Here is a 13,806-nt window from a genome sequence, read left to right on the forward strand (position 1 = left end):
GGAATTTTTAACGGTAGGATTTTACAACAAGGTTACCATATGGAAACAAAATTTACATTAGTAGTATGGAAAGTGATACTCCGTATATGTTGGAACACGAGGTATAAAAGTGTTTTTTTTTTTGAAGCCAAATGAGAATTAGTACTCCCTCCGTTTCATAATGTTAGTCTCATATACTATCTTGGGCGTTTCAAAAAGATCTACCCATATTGAATATATTTCATTTATAACTTGATTTTTTTGGAATCAATTGGTTGTTGATTGATGACATGACTCCAAGCAAGGAAATTTTTACCTTAAATTATGCAATTATGACTTGTGCTTTCTTAATAAAAAAATCAAAAAAGTTAAATAAGGTAAATTTATTATGAATTATGTTGTATTTTAAAGTTAGATTCCAAATATATTTCTTTTCTTATTTTATATGATTGATTCCATATGGGACTAACATAATGAAATGAAGAAAGTATTAACTTAAATCAAGCAACAAAACCCCCTCTGCATCCCTTATAACCACCCCTACACCTACCCCCAAACTCACCCCTACACCAACTCATTATATGAGCATCAACATTCACTTTTACAACATTACTCGACGGAGGAACCCAACTAGTAGCTGACCGAACATCAGGCTACTTGTTACGTAGTTACTTTTTTTTTTTAAGGAAAATTAACATAATTACCATGTAGAAAAGAAAACCCTAATTTTTTTTGACAAATTATAAATTCAAGTCAATTTTTTTTTATTACGTAGTAGTATTATTTTTCTAAAAAAAAATCATACGGAGTATTAGTATGAAAAACCACTACCACGCTGTGACGCACGCTTCTTCACCACTCGTCCTCCAAAACCGGCGTCCAACCCATCGGCCGACCGCCGGCGCCGAAACCCCACTGCCACCGCTCACTATGCCTCCTTCTTCCTCACATTCTCCCCTAACTTCAAAGGTATTTTGCCCTTTTCTTCTCTATTTCCTATTTTATGTTTTTTCAAATTAATTAACTTGTGGCATAATTTTGTCAAAATTCGCATAAAAAACTGAATGCCAAGATCAATTTTACATTAATTAGCATGATAAATTGAATGAGAAGATCAAATTTACTATGGATATCATTGCTATTATGTTTTATCATTGAAAATTAATTATTTTTGGAATAAAGTTAACATTTTTTTTAGGCATAATTGTTTGATAATATTTGATTAATTGAACTTGCAAATAATTGTTTTTCGGACTTTGTTTAATCACTTTATGTAATTGTCATTATTATTATTATTATTATTATTATTATTATAAAATAACAAAAACCTACCAAGTCAAAAGATTTACAAGAAATTAGTGGGGAGCCGAGATACAATCTGGCCCCCACCCCTCTAGTTATAGCGAACCCAATCCTGTTAAAGATGTGAGCAGCTGCACGAGCTCCAATATCCTGAGTCCTAGCGAACGCCTGAACCCGCTTCAGCAACGCAACGACATCCTTCTCTAATTCCCCCAATGAAGAAAAGGAGAAAGGAAGAAAACCATAGCCAATAGCCCTGCAACGCGCCCCATTGTCTCGCTTCCGCTGAGCCGCAGCCGACATAACACGACCAGGAACGAAGTCAGACAACCCAGATTGAGTCAATGGAGAAGACCCCGTCAAGTCAACACATACATCTAGGCCTCTATCCCAGGAATAAAGCAACACATCTGCTGGCCGAAGAGCCCCGTCGTTCCCTCCCGTTAACCCAACGTTGACCTCCTTCCTTGCAGAAATCCCAGAGCGGAAACAAATATCAACAAGGGTATCACGAACAACGTTATGCCGATGTTTAATACCCACCATCCCAGCACAAGACACTGCATGATCCCCATAAATATCCCCATCAAAAACTCTTGAGCAAGCAGAACAAAGTGCCGATACGGAGAACAAGGGAACACCCAACCGGTAGCAAAGAACACAACGGTAAGTCTTACCATTCATAGTCTGACCCAGACCTGATATCGGGATCGCTCGCAACCAGGCAGAAGAGTAATCCCCCTGCTCGGACTTCCATAAGGCAACCTGACGCGGAGACAAGGAGAAAGTGGATTCTGCAGATGCAGTGACCTTCGTGAAATATATATCTGCCAATTTCTTCATGAGTTTGGGGGCAGCGATCTCACCAGGGTAACACAAAAGGTCAGTCTCCACAGTCCTATTAAAAAGACTAAGAGCGTCGTCGAAGGCCGGACCTGGACCAACAATACCAGAATTGCGAAGAAGCGAAGCCTGTAGACCAGAAGACTGCAAACGCGACGCAAGGAAAGCATAGTGTCGAACATCACCCGCTGAATAGACACCCAGTCCTCCATAAGAAAAAGGTAAGGTGGCAAGTCGCCATTGCCAATCACCAAAACCTGGCCCCGAAGTAGTTACAATGCGCTCCACAGAACCTCGAAGGGCCACATCAAAAGAAATTTAGGCCGCTTAAAAAAGACGAGGAGGACAAGTGCGCATAGAAAAGTAGAGTTTTGAAACTCCAGTACACGCACGAAGAAGTAATAACTCACATTGGGGATCCTCAAGCTTAGCAACAGCATCCATGAGCACAATGGTCTTCGACACCCTCTGCGAAACAAACTCACCACAGAAAGAGGCATCCGCACTGACAGGACCCCCAAGCAACTTAACACCATGAGCAGGACGAGAATATCTGGAGGAAAGACACCGGCCATACGGCTACGAGGGTCCTACGTGGGCCAGAAAACTTCCGTTTTCTCAACGTTAACATGGAGACCGAGACGAGGTCCCTCCACCAAAATCAACTCCATAACCTTCCCTACCACCAAGGTGTCACCAATAATAGTGCCATCATCCAAATACCAAGCCTGCAAACATAAGTCAAAAGAATCCCTAATTTGACAAACCAACGGATGGAGCACCAAAGCAAAAAGCAAAGGGCCAAGTGGATCACCGTGCTGCACTATTATTATTATTATTATTATTATTTTTATTTTATTTTTTTTTTTTTTTTTTTTTTTTTTTTGTCTAGAATTAATTCATATGACAACGCTTTAATCATGAGACGAGAAAAGTAGCAACAAATTCTTGAAAGTGGGAATTGAATGTGTGATATTTTCTTGTTTATAAGTAAGATTTTGGTTCATATATATAAATAGTAGAAATAAAATTTTATGGTTAGTTAATATTAGATGACATGGTGCTGTATTTCGCTATTGTTGATTTAGTGAAGTTGCATTTGTTTTCTTTCCCAATTGATTGTGCTGCAGCAATACTACGAGAGCATGGTGAAATTCCTGGATGCACAGAAAGCTGCTGGAATCAATCCGTACCCTCATAAGTTCAATGTAACGATGACTATATCCGAGTTTATAGGGACATATGGTGGGTTGGACAATGGGGAATGTCTTGAGGATGTGTTGGTTTCTTTGGCGGGAAGGATCATGAGCAAGCGCCCATCTTCATCAAAGCTTCTCTTCTACGATTTGTATGGTGGTGGTGTCAAAGTCCAGGTTGTCGCTGATACTAGGAGTTCTGAGTTGGAAGCAGCTGAATTTTCCACACTCCATTCTTCTGTGAAATGTTTTGATATTGTTGGTGTAATTGGATTCCCTGGGAAAACCAAGAGAGGGATGCTAAGTATTTTTCCAAAGTCTTTTGTTGTTTTATCACATTGCCTCCGTGTAATGCCTACACGAGACCAACCTTCAGAGAATGTTAATTTGAACAAGAGTCAAGTTTGGGTCCCGGGAAATACAAGGAATCCTGACTTGTACCTCCTGAATGATGAAGAAACTCGATATAGCATGCGGTTCTTGGACTTAATGTGGAATGATGAAGCAAGAGAAGTATTTAAGACCCGTTCAAAGGTTATCACATATATGAGGAAGTTTCTTGACAATCTAAATTTTTTAGAGGTTGAAACACCCATAATGAATATGAGTCGTGGGGGTGAAGCTTCTGCAAGATCATTTGTGACCCATCATAATGAGCTGAATATGAAGCTATGCATGCGTACTGCGCCTGACCTTTATTTAAAGCAGCTAGTCGTTGGTGGACTAGACCGTGTCTATGAAATTGGAAAGCAATTTAGCAACAAGGCTATTGACCAGAGACATAACCCTGAGTTCACCACTTGCAAGTTCTATATGGCATATTCAGATTACAATGATCTGATGTGTCTGACTGAAAAGATGTTGAGTGAGATGGTGAAGGTATTAACTGGCAGTTTCATTATCAAATGTCATTCAAATGACCCAGATCAGGAGTTCATTGAGATTGATTTTACCCCTCCATTCAGGTTTGTTACATTGTGTCCGTTTATTTTTGTGCTGGCTGCATCACTTTATTCATATTCTTGGATACTGAACACTATGACAACCTTTGCTTGTTGAATTTCAGGAGGATTAATGTGATAGATGAATTAGAGAAATTTACTCAACTATCCATACCACAAGATTTAGCTAGTGAAGAAGCTAACAAATTTTTGATGGATGTATGCTCGAAATATGATGTGAAATGTCAGCCTCCACTAACATCAGCTCGCTTGCTAGATAAACTGGTTGTACATTTTTTGGAGGAAACTTGTTTAAATCCAACCTTCATTATGGATTATCCAGAAATGATTCATCCTTTGGCCAAGTGCCACAGATCAAAGTCTGGCTTGACCGAGTATTTCAAGTTGTTTGTGAACAAAAATGTGCTTTGCAATGGTTGCACTGAAGCAAATGATCCAATGGTACAGCACCGACGATTTACTGATCAACTGAAGGATCCACAATCAGATGGTGGAGTAGCAGTTTTGGATGAGACTTGTACAGCGCTTGAGTTTGGGCTGCCTCCTTCTGCTAGTTGGGAATTGGGTATTGATTATCTAGCAATGTTGGTGACTGATTCCCGAAGCATTCAGGAAGTTGTGCTCTTTCCTGCCATGAAGCCTCTGTTCGAGCCATCTACTGATGAAAGTCATTGTTCATCATCATCACATCCATGTCTTCCTCTTTCCGTATCGTTGTCATCGGAGACATCCATGAAGAATGGACACTAGAACATGACTCCAAAGCGCTCCAATTTTTACAGCCTGATCTGGTGCTGTTCACAGGTGACTTCGGCAATGAGAATGTTGAGCTTGTAAAGAGTATTGCAAAGCTTAATATCCCTAAAGGAGCAATACTTGGAAATCATGATTCCTGGTCTACTAGTAAGTTCTCCAAGAAGGAGAAAGATGGAGTTCAACTTCAACTGGAATACCTTGGTGAAGCACATGTTGGATATGACTGCTTTGACTTTCCTCCGTTAAAGCTTAGTGTTGTAGGTGGGAGACCATTTTCTTGTGGAGGCGATCAGTTATTCCGGAAGAAGCTTATAACGGCCAGGTACAAAAGTATAATGGCAGGCTTTAGTTGTATCATAAGTTATTGTTGCATAATCTGTGTGAATTGGAATGTTAATGAGTTACATTTTTCTTTGCTAGTTTTGTCTTTGCATGATAGCTATTGTAGTAGTGATTGATGGTATATGTACTTTCAGATATAGAGTACATAACATGGAAGAAAGTGCTGAACAAATTTACAAGGCTGCGTTACAGACTCCAAAGGAAAATTCCATTATACTTCTCTCGCATAATGGACCAAGAGGTAAGGAGCTTAAAAACTTGGCCATGAATATTTAGCTACTCTTTTTGTCATAAAATAATAACTCTCTTTAAGTTTATAACCAAATTAGTCATTTGATAATATCTGTAAATTTGCATATGCTCATCACTGATAACACTCATTTGTATACTGTGTTGAAATTTGAGTTTCAAAATCGAGTAAATTTTATTCAAAATCAGAATTTTCATTTAAACAAATTGCTATGGTATATACCATTGGAACTTTATATCAAATTAACTTTACATAGCATGAAATCACCCAAAATATGTATTGCATTGAGCAAGTATGGTACATTGTGGATTTACAAATTTCTTTGACCCAATTTTGATGATACAAAAGTAACTACTTAGTACAATGTGTTATTTTGAGATACAAAAAAGTAGGGAGTGCTTTGTTAAAACTTGCATTTTTGTTTGATGCAGGTCTTGGTTCTGGCAAAGATGACATGTGTGGCATTGACTGGATGCCTGAAGCTGGAGATCATGGGGATCCAGGTAATATGCGTTTTTACCTATTACTGCCTTTATATCCGTGTCTAGATTAATCTATATTTATGTTAAGTTATTGAGTTTAAATTACCTCTGCTATAACACAGATCTAGCACAAGCAATTTTGCAATTGAAAGAGACCACCAGCTATAACATTCCTTTGGTAGTGTTTGGGCACATGCATAAAGAATTATCTTGCGGAGGTTCTCGAAAGATGATAGCAATGGATGGGGAAACCATGTACCTGAATGCTGCTATTGTTCCTAGAGTGAAGTATCCAAGCTCTGGAGGTTCAATTCGAGCATTTACAGTGGTAGAATTTTCAGGTGGCAAAGTAGTTAGGGTAGCAGAAACTTGGGTGTCAATCTTGGATGATGAATCCTCACTTGAAGAGGAGCACCTGCTATTTGGTAGTAGCTAGTTTTTGATTTGTGAAATGTATAGGAACATTGTTATAAGTGGAATATGGAAAATGCAAGTATTTAGCTATATCAATTGTGCATAAAGCTTACATCAAACTACGATACTATGATTCTGGATGGCACTATGGCCGTGTATTATCAGCTCTAATCCGTGGTGTGACCAAGTGGTTACTTGATTTTAATCGCTTGACATTTACTTAAAGGAAGGGAAATAAAGGTTGCCCTTATTGTTCATTGCTTAAGCAATGGTTTTTGTTTGTTATTTTTACAAGATGGAAGTAATAGCTACATCCAATTCAACTAGACAAGGGAATTTCAAGCATAGAAATTTGCTTATTTTGTTTGGTTAACAAGACTAGAGAAGGCAATAACACTGTTGTAATAAAACAAGATGAGACTTGTGTAAGACTGAAACTGATTTCCCATAGATCCCTCACAGCTCTGTCGCGAATTAACTGCATTATATCCACAACTCCATCATAGTTATGGCTTGATATGCATCTCAAGCAAACTTTCATACCCTGCCGCTTTATGGGTATGCACACACATTCTATTTGCCAACATCCTGTCCAAGTCTCAATAAACCTTAGCATTAACGATCTCTGTTCCTACTCATCCAAAGACCACGTGAAAGGAAATTCAAATTCAGGTTAATCACTGTTTTCAAAAATAAAATATGGAGTACTAAATTTGCAGCAAGTGAAATCACCACTGGTGTCAACTGTCAAGTATCTGAACATCAATTTTGGCTTGCCCATTTCTGCTATCTTCCAGAATTAAAACTCCTGAGCCATAAGGGGAGATTAAATAGGGGGAGGGGGGATCTAACATTAGTTACTAGCTATTACAACAAAATATGGTCAAATATTGCTCGACTAAACACATGATCCTGAAAAAGTCGCCTCTCTTACAGTTGACAATTGCATCGCTTGTGTAATTTGGCAGATTTTGAGTTGACAGGGACGCTTCTAGCAGAATATAATGAACCTGTTAACCTTTCCCTCCCTGCAGCCAGGAGACTTGTATTAGTAAAGTTCACTCACCAATCTGGTGACAATCCAATGATATTGACCAAACATGTTACAGCTGATCAATAGTAGAGTTCACTGATAAGAATTGACAAGTACAACATAATCTGCTATTGAAGCATGTTTTACCTTTCGCGGTGGAGTCCCAGGTCTCAACATATGGTTATTAAAGTCCATTTTTCCTTTCTTTTCACAAGCTTTGAGGATCTGAAACGAACAAGTCAGGGAATCATCCACACTCATCATGGCTCCCGCATTATCAAACTCCCCACAGTAATTTGGTGCGGAGAATATGGTCACAAGCTGGCGATTGGCGAAAAATTCATAACCATCTTCCACAACCTGATATTTGTGAACCAGCAAGGAGAGAGAGGTGGCATTAGTATCCTACTTCAATTTGGATGCTTTGCATGGAAATTTACTAAACAAGTGATAGCTTGAACCCTCACCCCCTCCCACACCTTAAATTCAATAGCCTAGTAAGAGACCCACATTTTCTCATACTACAAGGGACGAATCAAATTTGTTCATATACGAGAAGAGAGCTCCTCAAGAAGGCGATAAAGAGACAAACCAAAACAAGGAAATTTTGATAAACTGAAAAATCCAAGCCAGGATAATTGATTACACTTTAAAATAGTGGAGCCTGAGGACACATTTTGTCACAAATAACACAATTACACAAGAAAGTAGAACAATTAGCTAAAATGTTCTGGAAGCAGACGAGAAAAGACCTAAAAAAGCCTTGGTAAAAACATATGTCAGGGACAACACAAGGGAAAAAGGTCAGAAAGCCAAAAATAGCACGTTTTCTCCTAATATAATGCCTATATTCCTTTTTAGGTGTCCCAAAATGATGTTCCTGTTTTTCATATTTCCATTTTTACCTTTCCCATATAAAGTACTCTACATTTTCCCAATTTTTCGTTCCATTAATTAATTTACTTTTTACCTTTCCCATATAAAATATCCATACATTTAAGAACATTACACACTCCCTCTACTATCTTATCTTTAATTCCTATGAAAATTGAGAAACGGGCATCATATTATGAAGGAGTAGTATATGTTACCATGAAGCAAACTCTCCAAAGAAGTTGTCTGAGAACTCCCCAAGGATAAGTTAATATCACATATAATAAGGTGATCATTAACAAGTCCAAATATAATCAAAACACAATATAACTACATAAGTGCTTACAAGTGCTATGTAGTATTGTAGTGTACTTGTATATAGTAAAGCAGCCATCTAAATAAAACGGAATGATAATTACAGTTCTCCTCAATGGCCCAACCCTTACAACGCGTATTTGGTTTAGTTCAGTACCGAACTTTATATAAAGGCCCCACATATAGGCTTATCTCAGGATTACATCCATATTAGATGGAACAGCAGAATTGCTAAAATTAAGTCTAAAGCCATATTGCCCATATTATAACATCATGCCTTTAAGTTCAGGTGATCCACCGATATAAGAAAAAGAAATTGCTACTACTTAATCATTAAATCTTATAAAATCCCTAAGGTTTCTATCTTCTTCTCCTAAACGCTAGACAAAGGCAAACCGCTACAGAGACCCCTTTAACTGCAAGAAGAAAAGAGGATGAAACAATGCACTCACACAGACACAATGCATACACCATTTCATTGAAGGTGAAATATGTAAACAATCAGTAAGCTTCCTCTTATACTCCTTATTTATACGTAAACAGCCAAGTAAAAACATGAAAAGCAATATCGAGGATGCAACTATTACAATAATTACAGAATAACTCAATATTACATCCCACTTCTACAGGCAATTTATAAATCAAGCAATAGATCATAATGCCGAGCAATTACCTGATGTGCTCTGCATACTAGATCGATGTCATGCTTCTGAAGAAATTCTGAGACTGTGTCCGCTCCAAAAGTGTATGAGACACCCCTATCATTCTCTCCCCAGCCATCAAGTTCTTTCTCAGGGTCAGCCCACAACAAATCACAAAGAAGGCCCTGATCTGGGACATCTGCAGGCCGAGCTAAATTTCTGATCTGATCTAGATTTTTTAAATCAGGTGATAATCCTCCATGCATGCAAAGGATTTTTTCATCCACAAGTGCAGCAACAGGCAGACAATTAAAACAGTCTGTGAACGCTTTCCAAAGGCGAACATTATACCTTCTCTTGCACTCATCATAAAACCCATATATGCGATTTATTGAAGCACATTCGTGATTTCCCCTAAGAAGAAAGAAGTTCTCTTTATATTTTATTTTGTATGCGAGAAGAAGGCAAATGGTCTCTATGCTCTGCTTACCACGGTCTACATAATCTCCCAAAAATAAATAATTTGCCTCAGGTGGTAAGCCCCCGTATTCAAACAAACGAAGCAGATCAGAAAACTGACCATGAATATCTCCTGAGACAGCAAGTAGTCTTGTTAGCATTTCCATACAACCAAGATTTGCAGCAGTTAAGTAGTCTGGTTATAATAGCACAGATATTCCACCTATATTTGTGGGCATATACACGGTAATAAAACATGCAGCATAAAAAGCTCAAATTACACAGTGCCAAAACCAGCAAAATAAGCATGCTCATATTATAAATGCACAATAAAGATAATCTTATACATTTGTTCAATAATGTGCATAGCATTCCAGCCCACATCATGAGAAGTCTAACTTTTGCACTCAAGTGTAAATACCATATTGCATATATACAAAATGATGAACTAACTACATGCTTCCCAGTCTCCCACTACATGATGATCTATGTGTTACGCACCTACGCTGATAGCTACTGACTGTAACATATTACGCCAAACCGAATTATCAACCTTGTAACTTAAAGGTAATATACATTTCAAGAAAGGGAAAAATAGAAAACAAAGACCTTGAACAATTATGAAATTGGGAGCATCTGCAAAATGAGGTCTAACATTTCCCACATATTGAATCCCCCACTTAAGCATACAGGTGTGATAGCAAGTCATTTTCCAAAGTGAATCATGTAGTGATGTACCAATACACTCAATATCCACATATTTGACGCAAACAATGTAAGCATGACTGCTATCTTTACAGCTTTACTCTAAAACTTCCCATCATAGAGATTGGTTTCAGCCACCATATCACCACATGACACTGAACCCCATAGTTGCATAACAAATACTTGTTTCAGTTCCTAGTTCCTACCCACATACGCCCATAACCTTCCTAACTATGTACCTTACAGTCATGTTTTTAATAAGTGGTAGGCAGTGATTGATGGTAGTAACAAAAATAATTTAATAGGTACTTTTGTAAGAAATAAATCTACAAAACTACATATAAACTCATTAGCCTTACGGTCTTTATTATAACTAACCAAATAAGCCAAATAGGCAATATACTATCCTGAAAAGGGGATCATTGAATTCCAATAAAAAATGAAATTGGTGGAATAAAGAGCGTAAACATCAAACTCAAGTAAGCACCATTTCTCACCCAACAACCAATAAACATGCTCCATGTATAGCATACATGACAACTTGGCAAGAAATCAATTCATTTCTTCAGTGTGAACCATGCAACTTAAAGCCCACTAACTATGCAAAGGGAAAATTCCACACAAAGAAACATAAATTGCTATTTAATGTGTTCAATCCAATTAAGAAGTCGCCGCTATATTCCATAACATCCATCATCTCAATTTTAGATATTGATCAGTATATCACCAATAAAACGAAAATCAAACAAGCGGGACATGCCTATACTGGCTACCATGCGCCATGGTTTGGTGGGCAATCACTGAAAAGTCAATTGTACAGCAACACACAACCTAACCCCCTATTGTAGCACAAAAAATTGTTCCTCAGCATAAGAGACATATAAAACCGAACTTCTACCAAATTGGTAGCTCAAAAACAATCAATTAAATTCATCATACTCATAATCTGACAAACAATCCATCACTCACCAATAATAGAACAACCCATATCAAAATCAGAAAAGCCCATATCAAAATCAAATTGAATAATTAAATAAATAAATTAAAAAAAAAAAAGGTTCAGTAAAAAAGGGTTTCTTTATAAGTATAATTACGAAAAAATAATTTATCGATCAAGTATTACAGAAAAAGAAAATCCCAATTTATATAATCATGTTTCATATGAATTAAAATCCCAAAACTCAAACTAGTTCAAAGATATCCAATTTACACCCAAAATAAATTCAAATTCCAATTAACAATTTGAAAGATAATAATAATAATAATAATAATAATAATAATAATAATAATAATAATAATAATAATAATAATAATAATAATAATAATAATAATAATGAATTATTTCTCCTAGTTAGAAAGTATACCGCAAATCTTGATTGGAGCTTCAAGTTCAAGAAGATTAGGTTGACTAAGAAAAATCTCTTTAGAAGCAACACAAAGCTGTCGAATCTCAGACTCAGGAAGATGAACCTGTTTCACAGTTCTTCCATTCTTAGCATCAAGTAACCGCCGTATGATTTCATCAAGTACCCCAACATCCATTTTCAACCGTCAAAGTTTCAATCTTTAAGATCAAGAAATCAACCCTTACAGTAAACCCACGTAGCAGAGGATTCTGGGTGTTAGCTCTTACAAAAACGGGGTCGTTTTAATGGTGAGAAGCCGCCATTAACAACCCAGAAGTACCTTTGCTTTGTTTCTATGTGACCGTTGATGGGGTTTTGGAGGTGAGAAGAAGAATGAAGAAAACCCAACATATGTGATGACCTAAATTAGGTTTTTATTGAAAACCCTATCGGTTAAATAATGTTTTTGTTATTTATATCAAGTCAAACCTTTGTCATGTGGCCGTATAAGAGAAATGTAGTACGAAGTATTAAAATTAAAATATCATATGCATTATGCAAGATATTTTTGTTGCCTTATGGATTGATTATGAAATTTTTTTACCCTTTAACTAAGAAAAAACGATTATTGGTTTTAAAAAAAATATTGAGGGTCTGTTCATATTTACTTAATTTTAGTTATGTTCAGTTTAGTTCAGTTCAGCTCCAATCAGTTCAGTTCAGCTTCAATCAGTTCAGTTCAGTTCAGTTCAGCTCCTAATTTCCCTCTCTCATAAAATATTCATTTCAGCTCAATTCAGTTCAGTTCAGCTACAATCAGTTCAGTTCAGCTCCAATCAGTTCAGTTCAGCTCAGGTCAGTAAATGTGAACAGGCCCTGAGTAAAATTAAAAAAAAAAAAAACAATGATGATTACATTAATATTAAGGGCCTGTTCATATTTACTTATTTTCAGTTCAGTTCAGCTCCAATCAGTTCAGTTCAGCTCTAATCAGTTCAATTCAGTTTTATGCATTTTAATTTTTCAGTTCAGTTCAATTCAGTTCAGCTCCAATCAGTTCAATTCATTTCAGTTCAGTTCAATTCGGCTCATTTCAGTAAATATGAACAGGTCCTAAGACATCTTCCCGTAAAAAATAAATAAAAATAAAGGTGTTCTTTTGTCAAACTATAATAGAATAATTAGAAGAGTTGACATAAGACACAATATGTGTTGCTTCATTAGTTTTATTTTCAAAAAACAAGATGAAAAGAAGCAACATCAAACAATGTCGCACTTCTTTTCTTTTAAGTTTTTCATTACTTGCAAATAATCATCGTGGATAATGAATTTCCTCCATCCTCCCAGTGTAAAGAAGCACAATTTGTAGCCTGTGGACAATTGCTTTTACCCTCAATGATGCATATCACATCTAATCAATCTGTTGTCATGACGTTATTATAATATGACCTTTAGAACTAAGTACAATATTCTTACCAAGTCAATCTAACCAAACGTTGAAAAGTTTAACATAGTTTAGTAGGAATCGATGCACATGGTGAGTTTAGAGATTGGCTTACCAAATAATAAGTAGACAAGCGAGGGAATAAGAGGTTCATGGAGAAAGGTGTGTCTTGTTCTACTTCCACAATATAAGATGCGGGTTCTTGTTCTTATTGTTGCACAACTTCTTTAATTTGTTTGAGTTAAGACTCTATGTAAAACTTAATGTTAATTACAGGTCTGGCACTCCGTCCCCTTAGCCTTATAAAGTAATTAACCTCTCCTCTTCAATCAATATGGGATACTTACATGTGGTGATACTTAGGAGGTCTATTATTCAATACTTCCCCTTACATGTAAGATCCCTTTTTTTAACTTTGTCTCATTCGATTTTTCGGGCTACAGTGCTTCTTCACTCCCCCTAGC

The 13,806-nt window shown here is 36.8% G+C and overlaps 3 protein-coding genes across 3 annotated transcripts; 2 read left to right on the forward strand and 1 right to left on the reverse strand.

Annotated features, from left to right (window-relative positions):
* The first annotated feature begins 3,269 nt into the window (after positions 1-3,269).
* LOC110722499 (lysine--tRNA ligase, cytoplasmic-like) lies at positions 3,270-4,944 on the forward strand. The gene is made up of 3 exons (XM_021901768.1): positions 3,270-4,285; positions 4,387-4,847; positions 4,895-4,944. Exons 1-3 carry the CDS (start codon positions 3,270-3,272, stop codon positions 4,942-4,944), a joined length of 1,527 nt encoding a protein of 508 aa, XP_021757460.1.
* On the forward strand, positions 4,875-6,697 carry LOC110722608. The gene is made up of 4 exons (XM_021901874.1): positions 4,875-5,360; positions 5,515-5,621; positions 6,062-6,133; positions 6,235-6,697. Exons 1-4 carry the CDS (start codon positions 4,975-4,977, stop codon positions 6,546-6,548), a joined length of 879 nt encoding a protein of 292 aa, XP_021757566.1. The 5' UTR covers positions 4,875-4,974; the 3' UTR covers positions 6,549-6,697.
* Positions 6,698-7,177: 480 nt separating this feature from the next.
* LOC110722606 (serine/threonine-protein phosphatase PP1) lies at positions 7,178-12,347 on the reverse strand. Its single transcript, XM_021901873.1, has 4 exons — positions 11,917-12,347; positions 9,421-9,980; positions 7,707-7,919; positions 7,178-7,554 (listed from the first exon to the last, which is right to left on the reverse strand). Exons 1-4 carry the CDS (start codon positions 12,092-12,094, stop codon positions 7,540-7,542), a joined length of 966 nt encoding a protein of 321 aa, XP_021757565.1. The 5' UTR covers positions 12,095-12,347; the 3' UTR covers positions 7,178-7,539.
* Positions 12,348-13,806: the final 1,459 nt, after the last annotated feature.

The sequence above is a fragment of the Chenopodium quinoa genome, unplaced genomic scaffold (assembly GCF_001683475.1).
Source record: "Chenopodium quinoa cultivar QQ74 unplaced genomic scaffold, ASM168347v1, whole genome shotgun sequence".
Classification (NCBI taxonomy): domain Eukaryota; kingdom Viridiplantae; phylum Streptophyta; class Magnoliopsida; order Caryophyllales; family Amaranthaceae; genus Chenopodium; species Chenopodium quinoa.

Bases quoted from the DNA above. Each gene is read 5' to 3' on its own strand.
- LOC110722499 (XM_021901768.1), top strand. From the start codon at position 3,270: ATGGTGAAATTCCTGGATGCACAGAAAGCTGCTGGAATCAATCCGTAC. The intron at 4,286-4,386 runs GTTTGTTACATT...GTTGAATTTCAG, and splicing joins GATTTTACCCCTCCATTCAG to GAGGATTAATGTGATAGATG. The intron at 4,848-4,894 runs GTATTGATTATC...CGAAGCATTCAG, and splicing joins TTCTGCTAGTTGGGAATTGG to GAAGTTGTGCTCTTTCCTGC.
- LOC110722608 (XM_021901874.1), top strand. From the start codon at position 4,975: ATGTCTTCCTCTTTCCGTATCGTTGTCATCGGAGACATCCATGAAGAA. The intron at 5,622-6,061 runs GTAAGGAGCTTA...TGTTTGATGCAG, and splicing joins CTCGCATAATGGACCAAGAG to GTCTTGGTTCTGGCAAAGAT. The intron at 6,134-6,234 runs GTAATATGCGTT...GCTATAACACAG, and splicing joins TGGAGATCATGGGGATCCAG to ATCTAGCACAAGCAATTTTG.
- LOC110722606 (XM_021901873.1), bottom strand. From the start codon at position 12,094: ATGGATGTTGGGGTACTTGATGAAATCATACGGCGGTTACTTGATGCT. The intron at 9,981-11,916 runs GTATACTTTCTA...TTGCTGTCTCAG, and splicing joins AGCTCCAATCAAGATTTGCG to GAGATATTCATGGTCAGTTT. The intron at 7,920-9,420 runs GTAATTGCTCGG...CACAAATATCAG, and splicing joins TAGTATGCAGAGCACATCAG to GTTGTGGAAGATGGTTATGA.